At 42.7% G+C, this 20,453-nt stretch overlaps 1 protein-coding gene across 2 annotated transcripts in view; it reads right to left on the bottom strand.

The window, feature by feature from the left end:
* Positions 1-1,330: 1,330 nt before the first annotated feature.
* CLCC1 (chloride channel CLIC like 1) overlaps positions 1,331-20,453 on the bottom strand; it is a 253,171-nt gene continuing 234,048 nt past the window's right edge. Inside the window, exons 11-12 of one of the 2 annotated variants that reach the window (XM_078668264.1) lie at positions 12,395-12,463; positions 1,331-3,856 (exon numbers count right to left, since the gene is read on the bottom strand). In XM_078668264.1, the coding sequence (XP_078524390.1) occupies positions 12,431-12,463 (33 nt within the window). In that variant the 3' untranslated portion in view covers positions 1,331-3,856; positions 12,395-12,430. The remainder of the gene's footprint in view (positions 3,857-12,394; positions 12,464-20,453) is intronic. The other variant, XM_078668256.1, reaches the window with a different exon arrangement.

Here is a 20,453-nt window from a genome sequence, read left to right as displayed (position 1 = left end):
AGTTAACGGGACCTGTAAGTCCACGTATGGGAAATACCCATCAGGTCGTTCAACTTCAATGTATTCATGAAATAACTGTGTGTGTGCGTTTGCAGGCGGAAAGTTAACCCAAGAGTAGAATATCTCCGTTCTGAATGCTTCGTGTATCTCTACCACAAAGGTAACATCTCCACCCGTTGCCAGGAGGCCATATTGTAATAATTTCATGGTAACTGCCTGTTTGCAATTTTCTGAAATATTTAGTCCAACTATCTATTCTTCAATGTCCCAAGCTTGATTTAACCTATAGCCAATACATATGGTATACATACTTAGCTGATTTGTTTCCCTTCCCACTACGGATGTCTCCAGTTAAAATGTGAGAAGGAGTCTGAACTACTTAGATTTTACCGTTAAATAAGAGACTTGGCATTGGGCATGGTCGAGCTAGGCCCAAGCCCTGGGCCTCAATATTCCAACATGCCAAGGGGTGTAGTAGGGAGCTGCCTGACTTAATGTCATGGAAAAAGCAGTTCGTCCATCCCGCTTGGTCTCCTGCTTGGTCTCAATCAGATCCCGTTAAAGACTTTGAAATAAACCTTTAATGTACCTCAGCATAATTGTTAGCACCTCATCAACCCCCTGCCCTCCTCCCATCTTCCTCACACCTCCTGCCATCACACAGCAATGACTCCCTGCCCCCACAACAAACATCTTTCCGTCCAGGGCGCTTTCTTAGCAAATCGATTTAGGGCCAGCCCTGCCCAAAAAGATGTATCTCACAGAGAACATGGATATGGTAAAGTACCGAAACCATCACAACAAATCCATCGGTTCAGGGTGTTACACTAAGCACTACAACATTATGTCAGGCCTCACATATAAGCCTGATATAAATAAGGAAACTGAACTGGTTTATGTATGTGGAAAAAAAGTGGTCTTCAGAAGGATAACATCTTCACAAGTTAAGCAAATTATACACTAAACAAGGAAAGGAAACTTCTTGAGATGCAGAGCAAAATCCAGTGCAGACTACCCAGGGGCACCGGACAGGACGTCCAGGGGAATGATACGGTATTTACGACCCTCACTGCAAGAAGGATGGGGTACAGTTCTTTTATTATATTTTAAGGTTTCGCCTGATCGCCTGTGTCCGGAAAACACCAACCCTCATACTGCACGGACAGTGACGAGGAATAGGATGATGTGGTAAAGTGGTGCAATTATGATAAAGTAACACTGGTGATTGTTCGTAATGGACGTTTTGGTTGATAATGTGCAACTTATCGTTTGGGGAATCATTCTGGAGTCAAAAAAACTTTTTTCCGGGAATACTTTAAAGGACACGCAATTACGTATTAATAAACACATTTTATTGGAATTTAACCTTATTTCTTTTATTAGCTTCAAATCTCTATCTGTTGCATGTTTAAAAATACAAAGTTAAAACAGAGACTGTACAACGACTTATGTTACGTGAACAGTGCAGTGGGCTACTGCTAGCCCTCTCCCAGGAATAAGATAATGAGATTCATCCCACTACAAATGCCATTTCTTGTAGTCTTACTATTTAAATACTTTGATGTACAATTTAAAATTAAACCGTATCTGAGAAAATGAGTTATCAACTAAGCACAGTCGTCTAGAAATGGAACTATACATCTATTAAAAAAAGGTGTTCAGACATATAAGACATCAATTTAATAGCGAACAAGCTCCAAGAGATCAACCATGAGAACTTTTGGAAAACTGGGGATTTAATAAGAAAATTGCTTGGATTTTCTAAATTTTCCTTTTCATATACTAAGCCTTGGAAGACAGTTGTCATATATATTTTGTGATATTGAGTTTCCCACATACTACTACCATGTAAATGACGGACACAGTCCTTCTGAAACTGGCAAAAATAACACTGAAACAATACTGCACAAATCCACATCCTGCACAGATAACTACTCCTTTATATCGGGATTCTGCAGTCATAAATGGAGCTAAATTAATAAACTATGTGCAGAGGTGAACACAGCAAACCAGAGGATTAACTAATGAAGGTAGAAACTAGTCTTACAAATCAGTGACATATCCTTTCCCAAACATCCTATTATGAATTATCAACATCAGACAAAATACAAGCAGAAGCCCTCAACAGAAGGCAAACAACATAATGGGTATAAGACATGGTGTAAGCTGGTCCATACAGTAATTTGTACACACAATGTGACGAACAGATGAGATTCGCAAATTTCTACACTACTTATGCCAGTGATGTATTACATCTCTCTTGCAGGGTGCATTCAAGGAGGATTTCCTCTGCCCTTTGATAAGTAAAGTCAAATTCAATTGAATCCAAAGTGAGCATTAATTACTTTTAGCATGGGTTGCCTTGACAGTGCAAATGCAGGGTTTAAATGAGAAGAGGTAATCAAGTGGTAGGTTCCTTAACGTTGGCCACAAGAACTTCACACTAGGCCTGTAACATCACTCAGACCAACACCACAAACATAACACAATAGTGTACTTACAATACTGATATATGCTTACCACACAGATAACCAGAACCATAAGTGTACCACTTTATGAGGTTTTCAAAGGCGCTACTGTATAACAAGGGGTGGTGTTATTCTGTAGGAAGATACTTCAAATCAACCACACTATTAACGTCTTAAAACTCTTTTATTGACATGATATCTGACAGTGCTAGCTGGAGGCTATGGGTTTAACAATAGGGTGAAGTCTGATCACTTAAGGATGGATGCTATAGGTGGGCAGATATCCTTCTGTGATCTAATACAGCCAAGCAATGAACCACCAGGATTTCCACTTTCTTTCCAGACACCTAAAATCATTCAATAAATCCAGGATCTCTGAGCAGACAGTAGGAATCTTTCAGGTCTGCTAACAAAAGCTGTGCAACCCTGGGCCCACTCTTATGCTAGGTAAACATTTTGTGTACACTCATGCTCAAAATACACTACCTGAAGAGTAGAATAATTGGCCCAATCAGCTCCTCGAATGGCCAGCAACTCTCCAAAAACAAAAAGATATATATTTTATTAAATCCAACAAAATAGGTTATCTGATTTTGGTATTAAAAAGAGAGAAGTCTGTAGCTGTTATCCATCTTTGTAAAACATGATGTTTAGAAAGTACTAATGTTATGGCATGAGTTCCTTGGGCATGATTGGCAGAGGCCACAGTAGCTTCTGTTCTTAGTAGGTCTCCTTTACATACGTTTGATGATATCCAACGGAAGGAGTTGTTCAAACTGGGAAACCTGTTGAGACTATCATAGTGCATTACATTTAAGCATGGAAAATCTAGGACAAAATTGTATTATCCCACTTTAAACAAAGGAGAAATGGTCATTTTCCAACATTCCTGGGCTCCATACACAAGACCGAGAAGAGATCCCCTGGAGCTGGCTATTCTGTATGGCGCGGACAGTCCTGAAAATTGGCATTCCAGCTGGATATCTCCATTTAGTAAAAGGAACATCACACAGCAGGCTGTGTTCAGCCTTGCAACAGCACCCAATACGCTCTAGGAGAAATACAAAAATGTCTTATGTGAGACGATGTGTTGGCTCCGAGGTGGCAGCACTGCTTATGGTTTCCACTGTAACCTTCCCTAAGATTTCTTTTTGGATATCACGACAATTTTCTTCATTTTGTTTCATTCCTTCAGAATCATTGTCTTTTTTTCTGCAATCATCAGATCTACAATTTGCCTCTTCTTTGTTGGCATCACCTGATCCTGGCAATGCTGACAGAGCACCTTTAGGTTCAGATACGTTTCTTTCTGCCCCAGCCTGCTCTTTGCTTTCCACGAAGGCCTCGCCATCCTTTTCTCCCTCTCTTCGAGCATCACCTGATGTGTACTGAAAAATGCAAAAGAATAATATTTACTATTAGACTTCATATGTAATGTCTAAAGTCATAAGCGTCGGCTCAAAAGTATCTCCAAATAAACAGTCAACTAAGAAAGCAAACATGTCAATATGTATAAATGATATAAACAGAATAATCATGCACAGCATATGACTCACTCTTATCCTTTAAGACAAAATACAGAATTGGTTTTACAAAAGCTGTGAATAATGCATAGTTAATTATGAATTTGTGGGTAAAGGGCAAAATTACAAAAGCTAGAAAATGTGAAAGCTCAGGTACCTTCTTGCAAAGATGAAGCCTGCGATTACAAAATGGGAAATCACAAACGACCATATTATTTAAAGAGTTTATTTCATTCTATACACTTTTTTTTACAACAATTATAATTTATTTTGAGGAAATTACTGGCTTTTTAGAAAGTTAAGCATGTGAAGTCTTCTAATAGCTATACGATACCATCCACACCGTCTACTACTCGACTTTTCAGGTATTGTGGCAACAGCAAGAAGTGGTATGGTTGCAAGAAGCAACATACGATAATACCAACAGTTAAGAAGATAAAGGGAATTTCAAGCATTTGAATGTATTAACCAAAAAGTAACTGCTTTAGAAAATAAGCACTAATACCACAACCAGAAACATAAATAGTCTTAATCATCCAGAAGCATTTAGGGATAGGATTCTACAATGATGGGCTGTGGTCAAGCTAAAGTCTAGACAAATATCTAAAAGAATTAACTATCTGTAGCAGGACATTGGAGGTATTAGAATGAGGAACTTAAGGTGTGGACGACAAACCCTCATTAGGCAGTGATTGGGAGTGGTGAGCAAAATTACCTTTCCACCTGAGCTTTCTTGCAGAGAAAAGTTTGCTTGAGTGTGAGATGTTCATAGATACTTGATATGCTTGGAAAGACTTGGCGGGCATTTGCATTTTAGGAACTATATAGAGAAGTTGTCTTCTAAGCAGCAGGTGCAGATTGAACCCAAAGCTTTTTCTTGGATATTCCCAGTTTGTTTTGCTTCTGGTGGTGCATTTCTATTACAACACAGATTCTCAGAAGGTTGTCTGATTAAGGTTGTGTCCTCACAGAACCTGTTGTGAAGGGGCAGGAAAACCGTTGAGCTAAAAAGTTGGCCTTCTTAAGCACTACAATTCTTCAAGTATTGGACTTAGCATTTACTGAGATTGTTCATGTTCGACTTCTCCAAAAAGCCAGGACAAACTTTTCCACGTCTTTAGGTCCATCCGAGGAGAGCGGTTGACCATGAGCATAAGACTAGCCGTCCTTGGTAAGTCTGCCATGGGATAAGCCTCTTTTAGACTACACAGGAATTGTAGCTTCTGGTGGCAAAAGAGGCACAGACCCACAAGACAATCACATTTTGTGGTCCAGAGCCTGGCCCTTTAGTGGACAAACATGGTTTGCAGATTGGGTCATGCTTCAAAACTACTAAGTGGATAATATCTGAAAACTGGACTGATTGAATTGATTACATTTAAAAAGGGTCTCCTAAAATGTGTTTGCCCTGCCTATTTTATAGCGAGCTGAACTGCACAACACACTACTAAGTGTTGAGGTACTGGTCGCTTGCCACCGTTAGCAATGAAGACATAGCATGGCTCATATTTGGCGAGGCAGTGGTTCTCCTTTCAAGTCAACTGGTCTAACTTAATGGCAAACAAAGGCTTGGTGTGGGTTGTACTCCTCTTGAAAAAGTTTCAGGAAATTAATGTCTGCATTTCTTTGCCTACGATGCACTTTGCTCGAACCAGAAAGTAAACCTGTTTCTGCTGGCTGAGTAAAGGACCCATTTATTTATCCTATTATGTATAGAAGGGAAGGTCTTTGCCAGGCTGGAATCGATAATTAGCCCCAATGAACTGAACTTGACTGAAAAAGGATTTAACACAATTAGCTGTGAGCTTACCATTGCACATGTAATGTAATGTAACACGTTTTTGTATAGCGCATGGTTACCAAGAGGCATCCCATTCTCAAGTGTCCCTGTTCTCTCCTTGTTGCTGCTAGGAGGAGGGAATTTTCCACATAGGGGTAGCAGTTGACCTTCTGTAGCAGCTGACCGACTGCCAAAACAAAGGATCTGGGCCTGTACTGACCGAATAGCAGTGCCCTGTTCTGGTAGTGTGGGTTTCCAACCCTAAAACACAGGTACTGCCTGTGTTCCTGGAGTACACTGAAGTAGGGATCTTGCAGATCCACTGAAAAACACCAGTCAATCTGCTGCCTGCACCCAAGCTAAACTGAACTTCTGAAGAGGTAGTAACTAGATATCCAAGACATATACATTTCAGTGTGGAGACATGAATTTAGTGAAGGAAGTGAAAATGAAGCCTCCTCCGTAAAGAGTCGAGTGAGCCCGCCGGAGATGGAGCAGCAGGAGGACAGCTGTTATCTGAAGAAGTCAATTGAGACTCTGCTAAGGGGGATAGCTGTTTCCAATGAAGCACCTTCTCCAAGACTGCTGATTGTTCGGTCAGAGGACAAAGCTCCAGTCACTGGTTTGGAACTAATCAACCAGTTAACCCTGAAAGCCTAAAAGACCTTCACTGTCTGGAAGAGGGAGGATGGTAACAACAGTACCTATTTGTTCACAGTAATTTAGCCATGACCGTGTCTGTCTTGTATTGGCAAAGAATATCATCCATCGAGAGATTAAACAACTTACTATCTACGGACTACCTTAAAAGATTAACAAGTCGAAGGGTCTCAGGTAAAGGACAAATCTAGCAGCCTTGTTTTAGACAGTAATATTCAACCACTAGACACTTAGATGAAACAGGCATCGAGATGGATACATGCAAACCCAGGATCTACAAAATACAGACCCATTCATATTTCCCATTCTACAGCGAATTTAGGTGGCTGCTTCGAAAGAAATCCCTCCACCTACTGAGAATACAACTTATTTTGTCTCTTCAAATGAACTGGGGCCTGAAACATATACTGTACACAAGATAAGCTTGGCCATTCTTCACTGGGGTATACTCCATTCAAATGTCGCTTACCTGCCTTTTGTCACTCATGGAAGAATACAGATATATTTTCAGCAAAATATTCTATAATATCGTAAGTTCAACAGTTTCCAGTGTTATCTTTTGCTTTCAAATGTCACAATTCTATCCCTTCGTTAACATATGTGTACAACTGACCACCGGTATAACCAAATCAGTAGTGTTTCAATAACATAAATCTATTAGAGACATCAGTGTCACAGCTGCCAATGTTACTTTGTGGAATTCTCAGGAACTATCCTTTGAAAGTTTTTTTTGAGAAGTGATGCTAACTTGGTTGGAGGTTCATAGTTGTGCTTTTGCCTAAAACCTTTTATTTCCATGCTCGAGAATTTGAGCCCAGGAGTCGGTAATTACAGAGGATCGGGTGTAACAGTAAGATAAATTTCCCTTTTGGTGACCATGGTCCCTATAATTCCCTGCTCTCTTCTATGACCAATTAAAATACTCCTCCTTCGCTTATCGTTTGCGAGTGAGAGGCATGGTCACAAACCCACGTGCATGCATGTGGTACTGTTGTGCACACATTACTATTTCCACAGTATAAGGCAGCGATTTCTAGATTGCACCAGGAAATGGGGAATACGAGTTGGCATTGATAAACCTATTGTTTGCTGTAACCAATTCAAAATAGTACTATGTCTTGCTGAACACCCAGCATTATTTTGTACAACATGATGCATGGTCTCTAGTCATCAGTCTTAAAAGGAACAAAACCAAAACAAATTATCGTTATTATAGGCTACATTTTCTAATTTGTCAAAACTGTGTCTTCATTTTAATGAGAAAAACAACAAGGTGATGGACAGAATGTTTGAATTTATCCCAGCAATAGGTAACTACTCTAGGCCACATTTTATTCTATCATTCTTTTGCCCACCATGCCACCAGTCAAAGACAAATCAGCCTTGGTCCTGCTCCAATAGGAGCAGTGCAGCTCACTGGTGAGACCAGCCCTCTCCAAGTAGGAACACAAACAACCCCAGACTGGTTTTGGCCTCATCAGTTAAGTGCATCTTGAATTCTTTGGAGCAGTGAGCAAGGGACCCACATCCGAGAACACCCATTGGACTTAGGGCGTCTTACTGAGAAAAACAAAAAAGTAATGAATAGAATGGTTAAATTAATCTCTGCCCCGCTAGTAATTGTTATTTTGCAATCTAATTCATTGTTTTTTGGCACCATGTCACCTTCGACAGGAACCAGCCATTTGTAAATCAGCCTTGGTCCTACTCCAAGACGAAGAGTCCAGCACGAACTGCCACATCCTGAGCAATCTTTGTTGGTTGAGATTAAGTTAAGCATTTACACCATCATGTGTACTCACACATGAAGGTATGAGTTCTCAGGGTAAGAGCATGCCAAATAGTGATCAAATTCACGATAAAGCAACAAACTGTGGTGAAATACTGACAATAAACTGCCTGCTTTGGTCTGGAGGATATCAGTGGTAATGATATATATAGTGAAATATACTCATGAAACATCTGTGCGACTGCAGAAAAGGGATGTGAAAATAAGTATCCTGCAAGTTTATTGAAACCATCCAGTATTCTTTCTCCAGCGCAAGAAGCACGTGAGCTAGGGTCAGCATCTTGAACTTTTCCTGCTTGAAAAAACAGTAAAAAATCCTGAGGTCTAGGATTGCACACAAACGACCGTCCTTCTTGGGAATCAGGAAAAACGTAAACAGCATCCCTGACCAAGATGTTGCTCTGGAACCAACTACACTGCATCCTTTTGAAGGAAGAATTGGACCTCCTTTGGAGGAGCTTAAGATGCTCAATGGAAAGGAAATTTTGTTGGGGCAGAAAGGGTGGGGGAAATTTCTGGAAGGGTAGGGCTTACCCCTTCTACAATATTTAACACCAACTGGTGTTATGGATCTCCACTGTCGTAGATACTGGGACAACCACCCTCCCAGTGTTAAGCATGCTCTAAAATGGGAAAACTGGGGCTATGGCTGCTTTCCTGTAATTTTGCCAGAGGATGAAGAGAGGGGAACTGCTCACTGTCTACTCCTCATGTAACTTTTACAGAGGGGGTTGGATGGCTGCTGCTGGCTTCCACAAAAATGAAAAGCTTCTGGCAAACCTCAGAACCTCTTAAATTGTCTTAATCCTTGGGCTGAGACTGAAGACCCCAAGACAGCGCTGTTGCCTTACTCTTTTTAAACCTTTCCAGGACAGAATCTGCTTTTGCACCAAACAGTTGTCCCTATCAAACAGCAAATCAATCAGAGCATTCTATAGATCTGGAGAAAATCCAGAACCCCTCAGCCATGCATGCCTTCTGGTAGCGACTGAAGTACCCATTGCTCTAGCTACTTATTCGGCAGTATCCAACCCAATTAAAATCACCTGATGGACTACAGCTTGACAACCATCCAAAATTTCAGAAAAGTGTCCCTGAACATCTTAATAAGTCACTGGAAAGCCTCCAAAGAATACAACAGAGGACCTATGGGGACCGCACATACATCAATGGAGTCTTCGCTCTACAGAAGATGCTTAACAGAGCATTCAAAAAGTGGGATGAGTCCTCACCTGGAGCAGGAAAGGCTTATATAATAACCCAACAGGCAGGTTGCCTTTGTGGATTTCAGCGCCATGCATCTTAAAGAAAACATCTTTTTGGATTTTCTATCCGCTGGCAAAGAAACAAAGGATCCAGGAGTCAGCCTTGATGAACATAAAGCCTGAACAACCATACTATCAGGTAATGGGAGAGAAGATAAAAAGAAAAGATCCCCTGGAGTTGGCTTGCACCTCCTAGCTATTGGCCTGGAAACAGCAAGGGTCATCATAGGCTTCTGCCAAACGTGCAAAATTGGCTTGCTTACAGGCTCATTAAAAAGTAACAAAGGTTCTGAAAACAATGAAGAGTGAAGTACATCCGTCAGCAAATTAAACGGAAGTTCTGTAATGGGAAGAGGCAATTCCAACATTGCTGCCGCCTTCCTTATAACTGAGTGGTAGGAAGTGACTTCTGGCAGAGGAATACCCTTCGGTGAGAACTCCCATCTGCGGAAATATCCAAGCCACTTGCCCCCCCAGCCCTTCAAAGTCTCGATCTAGAGAAGATACAATCTCACCCTCTTCTACTTCTGGAGGATCCTTTTTCCCCAGAGAAATACTGTTCTTCTTCAAGAAGATTTTGGGCCTCTCTCCTTGATCTATGATGTGACGTCGGTAACAATGCTGGTGACATCGTTAACTGGAGTCGAAGCATGGAACGAAGCCAGCTGGCACTGGAGAAGGCATGATCGGTGAGGAGGCCTCTGAACAGTTGGGATAGACAGAGGGGAAGGAGCTTTTTTCCTCAGAACATCTCTGGGCGCCAGAGTCAGCCTGGAAACCTGGGCCTTCGGCATGAAGGTCATACGAGGAGCCTGTCAAAACCAGTGTCATATTGTGTAACTCAGGTGAAGTGGACCACGGGGCCAGAACAGAAGGTGATGCTGGAAAAGGCACCGGAGGCGGCACTGGAGTGATTTATTGTCAACCATCCTCCAAAGCAGGGCACGGAGGCACCAACCTCGGTGACTAATCTTTGGAAGAACAATGTCGAGAACCATGGCATGGTTTCTTCTTGTGCTTATTCCTTGCTGACCTCGATGAGTAGGGAAACGGTGACTTGAATTGTGGACGAGACATTCCACGACCTCTCTTCTCCTGCCTCTCTATAGCCATGAACAGCTTCACCTCCCTTACTTCAAGGACTTTCGGATCCATCTTTTAGCACAAAGAACAGGCGTCAACATCATGATCCCACTCCCACAGGCAAATATCATGAGGGTCAGTAATAGACATCTGATCCTCATAGTCCTTACAGGGCATAAAACCCTGATTTTCGAGGTGGAGACATTTTTACAAAAAGATTTACCAATTTAAAATAAAAGTCAAAAGACTTTGACCATTCATAAATGGAGAGCCAACAAAAACCATTACACATCAAAGGTGCGGAAAAAAGGGAACTGACATCAGCACACCGATGGAGGCTTCTTATGGTTCTAGTGTCGTCATGCGGTCCTGTGTGCGGAGCCATGTGGATTCTGATGCCCCTGTCAATGTGGGAGAGCTTCTAGAAATGTTCTGTAAAATGCTGGTGCACAGGATATTAAAAAGGTGAGGAATCTGCAGATAGATGTATCCATTAGAATTAGCATATGCAAAGAAAATCCGCTTCACGCATGTGGCTAAAGAAGAGTAAAAAGATTAATGTTGATGAATTACAATACATCGCAGTAGGAGATTGGCAGGAAGGTGTGTTTGCAAAAGCAAATACATGCAGCATAGAGAAAAGAAGTTGAGTCAAACAAGGAGACAGCAACATTTTGATTCTCTAGTGATGGAGGTTTTGTGGTTTGTGAGATTTTGAAAAGAAAAGGGAGAAATTGTATGACCAAGAAAAAGATGAATAGTAGTCTGTGAGGAATGCACATTGCAAGGCCTTGATGTATCTCTACAGCTGAGTGATAGAAAAATTGGAAAGGGGCTTAAGTGCACAGTTCAATTAAAAAGAATTGAGACTAGAATTACCAATAATTAAGGTGCATAGATAATGAGGCCAGTAGAGGTACATCCCGGGATCCCGAATGAGCCTAGGGAGAAACTTATTACTTCACTAAGACTATATGCAATAACATGCTGTGGCCAGATGTGGACCCCGCTTCAGACACTGTGGCGGAAAGGAGTCCAACAAATAAAGCCCTGAAAGCCTAACCTTGTGGGGAACCAGTTAACTGAAAAACGTATTAAAGCAAGGTTTGTGGAACACCTTGGCGCCTCAAGATTACCTCTTTTGAAACCATACTGTTGATCATGTAGTTTACGGAAGACATATCCAATAGATTTCTTTTATTATGTGGTTCAGGAAATGGATCATGAAATAGATACAGATTTTCTTTACTTGGATTTGAGGGTCCTTTAATGCTGTCCAACAGAAGAGTTCAAGGCACCCTATGCGGTCTCAATGTGGGTCCCTAAGTAGTGAATTGTAGGCAAAACGTTCTGGCAGACTGATTTCACACTAGTGACAAGTGGTTACCAGTGACGTTTTGGAATAAAGGCTCATCCTAACCAGTTCTTTTGTATGTGGCATTGCAGAAGGACGATAAGGGAAGATAAGATGAATGACACAAAGTTCTGTAATGGGCTTGATACCATAAAGTTAGCAGAATACAACCTGTATGGATTCAACAAAACCTTAAAAGTGGTAAAAGAAGTGACAATTAAGCTTCAAGTGCAAAGTCATGCATGTCAGCAGGCGAAGCCCCTTGGCCTAGAAGAGATGGGGAGACTATTGGTGGACACTGCAAATTAATAGGATACTCAAATTATCTTCAGCAGAGACCACAAAGTTTCAAAACTATGCCAGAAGGTAGTTGCAAGAGTAAGGGGAATGTGGGATGCATATAGAACTGTTTGACCAAGAGGAAAAGATTAAGATTGCGTTGGCAGGTTATAAAGCATTTTTGACACCTTACCTAGAGGAAATAGATTAGAGATAGTCCAGATAGGAGCTAGATAGATGGAGTACGGTCAGCATCTGAAACCTGTATAGCCAGACAAAGAGGGAACATATAGCAGAGATATTTTTTAAAAAAAACTCAAGCTTAGAAATCAAGTAGATTATTATAGAATGTTCCTGTCGGCAATAGTAATAATGCACAATAGATGGAACAGATCCCCAATTAAGGTTCCATATATATATCATGGCTTTAGCCAGATTCTTTAGAATGCTTCCCTTATTGATATTTTATCCCAACCTGGCATGGGAGGCCTCTCTTACTGCAACATAAGAATGTGTCATTCAAACACCTCAGAATGATTTCGCAAAATTCTAAAAACAATTGTGCGCTAGAACTAAGAAACATAATAATTGATAGGACAACGTGAAAATTAATCAAACTACTGAAAGTAGTTTAAATGGCATTTAAATCAGGCACATTATGCAAAGAAATGCCTGAATTTCCCATTTAAACAGCATTTGTTTAAAGGCATGGATTTAAAATGGCATGTCATGCATAGTTTAGAATTAAATTATACATTCAGTTTTCATAGTTTTATTCATCTTCTAGTTCAATATTGCTGGGGCATTTGTATTAATTGAGCAAGGTGTAAGAAAATTAAAATCAGGAATTTTGCGAGACGAAAAATACTATTTTGCTACCATAATGCATAACCCATTAAAAACAACTTGTCATATTTAATACAGCTACATTTTGATACAAAAAAGATCTCTGTGGTTTGGAAAAAAGACAAGTATGTTAAGAAAGGGAGGAATATATATTTCACGGATTCAACATAAGATACTTCAAAAATTAATAAATATTTCTAGTACAGAAACACAATAAACTATATGTTCAATAATGTCCATGGTAAACCCTCTATATCCCTCAGGGTTGATTTATTTGTACAAAACAATTTGATGTTATTTGTAGCAGACCACCATTTATTATTTACACAATTCTTACAAAAGGAGATACCCTTTAGTCAGTCTATGCTAGCTATGTATTACAGCCTGTCCTTGGGGACCACTCAGGACTATTTTGCATTACCACTGTGATATTACAGCATTTTCTCAGTGTTTGCAAAGAGACAGCCCTTTAATACACGCATTTCAGTGAAAGAATTAGTTGAGCTTCGCATCAGGAGACCATTTAAGATCAATCATAAATTAAGAAGCTATCATACCATAGAAAATGACTAATACTTAACTGTAACAGTGCAGTGGTACTCCAGCATGGATATTCTTCCCAGATTGTAAACTGCTAGAATTCTTTCCTACCGCTGGGGAGGGCACTTAACTATTAAGCAACACATTTTTCATTTCATTGTGACAATCTGTCATTGTCAAATGAGCAAACAAATTCATACCAATGTGCTATGCTATGCAGCATTTGATTAACTTCAGATTTTTCATTTTATTTATAATGGAACTTCTCACCAGGAGAAGCAGGGTGCCACATACGAACCTGAACAAGATGTCCATGCTAGAGAACCAGCTTTCTAGGTAAGTAATATTTTATTCATCAATGCTGGATAACCAGGGTTATAGGTAAGTAATATTTTAATCTCCAGCATGGCATCCTTCCCGGATACCTGACCGGGAATCATCCAACCACCTTGACTACACTATGTTTATTCTTATCATACACTTTCATTGGCATGGATTACTGTAACTACTACAAACTTCAAGACATACATTGAATCTAGGAAGAAACTTGATATACCTATACTTCTATCTTAATTTTCCACTTCCTCACCATAAACCCTAATATAAATGTCAAACAGTTTCATCTCTGGGTGATATCTACCCTTGATAATTATACCCCATCCAGGTACTCCTCAGCCATTCAACAATGCAAGAAAGCTGGTAGGTTGATACCGGATTTAAAATCACTAAAAACAATTACAGAGGGCATGGCCTGTCATCATGGCCACGAGGACGTGATTCCGATCGGAAATGGCGGACTGAAGAGCAGAGGGGCAGAAGGACTCTAATTACTCCAACAAGTCGCTGCAGGAGTTCTGCTTTGGGCCAGGAGCCGGACGGCCTGTGAGAGAAGGAGAACCGTAAGATGCCGTCTGCGCCCGCGGAGTGCTGACCACCGCGCTGAGAATGTTGAGCTTGGCTTGCGCGGCAGTCGGCGACACTGAAAAGGCAACAGCATGCGACCCGGCCTATATCGGGGGCGGACAGCTGAAGACTAGCACAGAGAGGCAGCGTGATTTGGATCCCTGTGGCTGCAATGGTCCCCCCCCCCCTTGCTCCATGCGGCAGTAAAGAAGGACAGCTTGGCACCTGGCCCTCAACCTAGCTGGGAGCGTGCCCAAAAGCAGCAGCTGGGGGGGGGGTTGTCCTGGACTTGCCCCCCTGGCTGCACCCGAGGCATGGGGTAGAAGCGCTGCTGAGGAGGCCGCACTGCCTGACCCAGCATAGTGCCTGTGTGGCCTCCGGCACCCAGTGAGACCAAGGTCGCAGAGTCTCGGTCCAAGCCTGAAAGAAGAGGGCCTGACGCTGGGAGAGGCGTCTGTCAGGCACCATAGGGCACACAGGTGACCGCGCTTCCTGATGCCCCCGGGGGCCATTGAGGAGGGAGACACCACAACCAACCAAATCAGAGGTGGTACCATACCGGCGCCTAACAAAGAGTGGGGTCCCCTGCAGACATGACCCTGAGTGCGCCCTGGGGCCCTGCGGAGACTCAGGGCTCTGGCACGGCTCCCGAAGGAGCGGACCGTAGCTCCCTATCCCCAAAATGGCGCTCGCAAGACCCCACGTGCTCTGTGAGACCCTCGCCGAGGACTTACTGTGCAAGAGGCTAGGGTCTCACCTGGGAGGAGCGCGCCTGGTGCGGGAGAGGCATCCCCCAGTCAATGTAATAGCCAACAAGGGCCCATGGGGAGATTTTGGCGCTAAGGCATTCTAACTACAGTTGATTAACTCCAAGAGGTTCCGTGGGGACGGAAAGATCCTGAGCTGGAGGCGAGAGCCTTAATGCGCCCTGGACTACTGAGCCCAAGCCACACATATGAACGGAAAGGGAGCGGTTCGACGCTGACTGAGACCTGTGCCCCTATGCCACAGAAAAAGTTCCAATTCAATAGAGTTTCTAGCTATTTTAGCTCAACTGGGTTGGGAGAGAGAGAGGGGAGAGATTCAGCGGCCGACAAGATGCAGTTCACTCAAGAAGACCTGCTGACTACTTTGGGGGACTTTAAGAGGAAGCTAAGGGAAGACAGCAAATCTGACATTGGCACCTTGTTTGATGCATTCAGAGCAGAGATGGGTATGAAGCTTGTAGTGCTCCTGGCCGATGTGGACTTGGTCGGTACCCGTACTCTGGATTTACAGACGAAATATCAGGAGCTGGAAGGTCGAGTGAAACCCCTAGAAGAGGGGGCTGCCAATCTGACCGCCCAACTGAGCTCTGCCCTGCTCAAAAACGAGGACTATGAGAACCTCTCCCATAGGAATAATATAATAGTGTAGGCCTAGAGGACGTCAGTGAAGGCCCAACCTGGAAGCGTTCATGGATATATATCATGGATAGGATGCATAAACGCCATCAAGATGAATGTCCTCTCTCGTCTCCTCTACCTGTTCCAGGGTCTCCCGATTATGGTAGATAAAGAGGTATTCAAGGAGCTGAAGAGAGTGACCACAAAATGTATCTGGCAGGGGCAGCAAGCCCGCTTATCCCACCAGCTATTGACAAGGCCGGCATTGGAGGGAGGCCTGTCGCTCCCCAATTTCCTCCTATATTATAGAGCCGCTCAAATTCGGGTCCTGGACGAATGGTCCCTTTAGGCCTCAGATAAACAATGTCTCCACATGGACAGACAGGTAGCGGGAAGAACTATATGGGACCTACCCTGGAACCCGAAGCAAGACAGGCCAAACAATGCCTACATAAGCAACCCTCCGCCCGCCACTACTCTTAAAGTCTGGGACAGTGTAACCAAGAATTTACCTCTAACAACCTTTCCCTCCCCTCACACTCCTATTCTCTTCAACCCTGCCTTCCCCCAGCGATACTAGAGGGCCCTTTTGACAGGTTGAGGGAGGGAGGATGCCTTATGCTAGCAGACCTTTTCCAGAGAGGGGAGAGTCGTTCCTTTGCGAGTTGTGTTGCTCTCTTTAAGCTGCCCCTTACAGAAGAATATTCCTATTTCCAATTAAAACATTGGGTGCAACAGCCCCGGGAACGATTAGCTGCATCTAGAGATTTTCTCCAGATAGAGAGGTTTGTCCAGACCTGCAACACTACTAAAGTTAGTATATCCTTTTGTACTCCCTGCTGCTCACGACAGGCCCACACCTGGCCCCACGCCACAGAGGATTCAGGGAGGATATGCTACACACCTCCTTAACAGAGAAGTAGTGGAACTCCCTATCCAAACACATTGCTAAACATAATCGCTCCATGTTCCTGAGAGAAGCTCATTACAAAATAATTTATTAATGGTATCTTCACCCTCAAAAACTACACACCATCTTCCCAAACACCTCTGATAGATGCAAGAGGGGATGTGGGTCTTTGGGAGAACATTTGGTGGGACTGTTCCTCCATTTGACCCTTCTGGGAAGAAATCCTGTCCCAAATCAAACAGATTCTGGGGTACACACTCCCTGATTCCCCTGTGCACAAACTCTTGGGGATACACGACCCTAGTCTGAAGTATCAAACCCAGGGAGACCGTGCCATCATGTGGCTATGTCTGGGAGCGGCCAAAATGGCACTTGCTGCAGCACGGAAGAAGCCGGAGGCAGCCTCTCTTACCCAATGGCATGCCTACCTATAGCGAGCCCTCGCCTTAGAATGGATGATGGGTGTGATTGAAGACTCCAACACGAGCTTTGACTACATCTGGAGTCCACTGGTGAGCTACTTGTCGGAGGGGTTGCGTCTGTTTGCATGTGTCCCAAGGTTGCGAGCCCTCCACCTTTTCATGATATGATGGTTCGGTATCCGGCTACGGGCTCCACGGGAAATGTGGGCTTTCTCAGCAAGAGCACAGAGAAGCTGGGGCAACTAGGTGGTTGAACTCTAAGGTAACGACCTGGGTGCTGCCACAGCACGCTAAACGGAATTCGCGTCAGGGGTGAAAAGGCACATTGTTTGATACCAAACACAACATATTTAGGCGGTACCATAATGGAGCTGCCAACCTCTGGTTTGCCTGGGTGACAGCCAATGTTATCCTATGGACAGCCTATCACTTATTGTGTCCTTTAATGGTAAAGGACAATATAGGGTTATATAAGCTTGCAATTACATGCCCACACCTTTGATATAAGGCACCCTGATAACTGGGCTTTAGGAGGCCTTCTTTAGGAGTGACTGGCATATATCAGAGATAGTGCATTGGCTTTGCCACATATAGTGACAGCAAAGTCAAGTTCGAGCTGCACTCTGCAATGGCACAGCTGCTTTACTTGGGTCACTCAGGGTGGCACAAACAGTGCTACAAGCCCTGGGGACCCCTTTTTCCGGGAGGCTTAGTATATGGTACCAGTGGTATCCATGGCATGGTTATGCCCTGGATGCCACTGGTACCATATACTAAGGAATTATAAGGTGGGTAAAGACATTGTCTGTTGGAATTGTAAATTCACACCTAACAGTTTTATGGAGAGAGCACGGGGGCCTGGTGCACTAACAGAGTCATAATGATCAGCACTGGAGCAAAACGTGGGGGGTGGGGGAGTGACCATCCAAAAAGGGCACTTTCCTACAAAGAACATTTGCCTAAATAGCTCAGCAGCTATTCCAGCCAGAGCGATCGTCAACCACTCATTGGTGTTCTGAGTATTCCAATGCGACCTGATGAAGTTATATGTAAAATCTACAGTAAACAGAAAAACAAAGTGGTGATAAGAGACCATGCAGACTATCAACCGATTTTCAGTAGCCCCTTAACCATGAACACCAAAATATGGGTCTTCACCCAAATATCATTAATCAAAGGAAACCATATTCCTAAGGATTACTAAACTGCATTGTAATTGTAATTACAAAGAAGCCACTATGACTGTCACTCAGGTAACATCAAAACTGCCTATAGTTCAAATGAAGTTGCTGAACATCTCTCAAGATTACTCTTTTGCCTTTGGCACTTTGCATTACCCTACAATGCTAAGCATACTTCACATCATAGTAATGGTGGGTACAACACTGCACTGGATTGCCTTCTACCTTGCACAAAAAATTCCTAATTACCTCACTGCTGGCCTTCTTTTCAGGGCAGTTACCCCCGTTGCCAATTTCCCATAGGCTGAAACGTCAACCAACTCCTCTTTGACATGTACCTTAGCCTTCTCACAGGCCTCATGACATACATCAATATTAATTGCGGCAATTACGACGAGGACATGCACATCACCATAAAGCTTGCATACTCCGCAAATTTTGACAACTGTCACATTGGCCATTGCCTCCAAGCTGTCAACCACTGAAGGCTAACTGATCGCCTCAAGTTAAACTGAGATACTTGGATGCAGAAAGGAAATCAAGTAATACTTCTCCATTGTCCGGCAAACTCCACAACCCAACAATCTGGGAATGATTATGGTCTCCAAACTCCTTGTAGCAAAAGTAAATCAAGTTACATAGGAAACATTCTCAATCATACGGTCCCTTCACTGACTCTTTCCTTGAATAGTTTTGCCTCAGAGTATGGGCCACTATCGACTTAACGCGTCTCCATATTAATTATGCCAACAGCCATTTACTTCTGAATCCCTCTCTACCTGCATAGAAGGCGAGAGAGAATCCAAAGCACAGCTCCAGAAAACTGCTAAAGTTTCATATCCGTAACATTTTACCAGCCCACCAATCTTTTTCAGTTGCTGCCTATTATTACGCCAATTATCTTTAATGCTGTTTGAAATGCACCATCAGCCATCCATTGTACTGGGCAATTCTTCCTTCAAAAAAATCTGCATTTTTTTACCAACCTAGGTTTCTACATTCTAGAGTGACCCATTTCTCGACCTTACATTCCATCAGAAAGTCTTGCACTGTTTCTCAGTCCAGATGGCCAAGCAACGGATCCCAAATTCTGCATGAATATGAATAACTGACAGCCAGCTTGAATTTTAGAAAGGCTTAAAAACTATTTTCAATTCCAATCACATGAGAAACTATTGCTAATAAAATAGGACATACTCAATTTCAGAAGCATGGCTGTACTTCTACCTCTCAGTACCACCTCATGTGTAATCACGCCTGCAAGTTCAAAGTAGGTTTTTGATACTCCTTACACCCAAAGCTTCCAGAGAGGCTTCTCACTCCTCCAATCAAGTTCAATCATGCTCACCAACAGGGTATCCTTGATGGTTGATAAATATTGGTGCACTTAGCACACTCGTCAGCAGTATGAAGCAATATACAAATTCTGCAAATCAATACAACACAATAAACTTTTTTTTTTCACCTGCAAATGGATAGGGAGTTGAAGGTGAAAGAGAGAGCGATTGCACCTGAAAAAGTTATACCTAAAATCCTTTTCAACTTTATTTAAGAAAGAAGCAGAACCTATATACTGTTGAAGCACCTGTGTTTAATTAAGCGTACTGGGGAAAGTTGACTAGTGCATGTTGCAGCGATACCTTTGAAACTACCATTTCAGAGGAGGCAAATGTTTCCATTCTCCCATAACTGCCTCTGTTGCAGCTACCTACTTTTTCTCCCACTGGCAAAGTATACAAATCTTGGCTGCCATCATGGGTATTCCTGTGAGTCGCGTATGAGAGCCATTACTGGCTCTCAGGGAACAGCTTTCCGATTGGATTGATACTTTCTGACAAATTTCTTCCCACAGTGTTAGGCATTTCCTACAGGATTATATTATGTGCACTACATCTGCCTCTTCCTTGTCAAATTGCGATTATTTCACGTGTGTATCTGTCACAGTTTTCATCAGCCTCTCCAGGGCTCAGTGACATTCATGGAGAATTTTATATTTTATTAACTTTAATCCTGCCTCTTGTATTGACCCTTGCTGTCCCTTTGTTTCTTTTCTTCATTTTTAACG

Source organism: Lissotriton helveticus, chromosome 1_2 (assembly GCF_964261635.1).
Source record: "Lissotriton helveticus chromosome 1_2, aLisHel1.1, whole genome shotgun sequence".
Lineage (NCBI taxonomy): Eukaryota > Metazoa > Chordata > Amphibia > Caudata > Salamandridae > Lissotriton > Lissotriton helveticus.
This window is presented reverse-complemented; position numbering and strand designations above follow the sequence as displayed.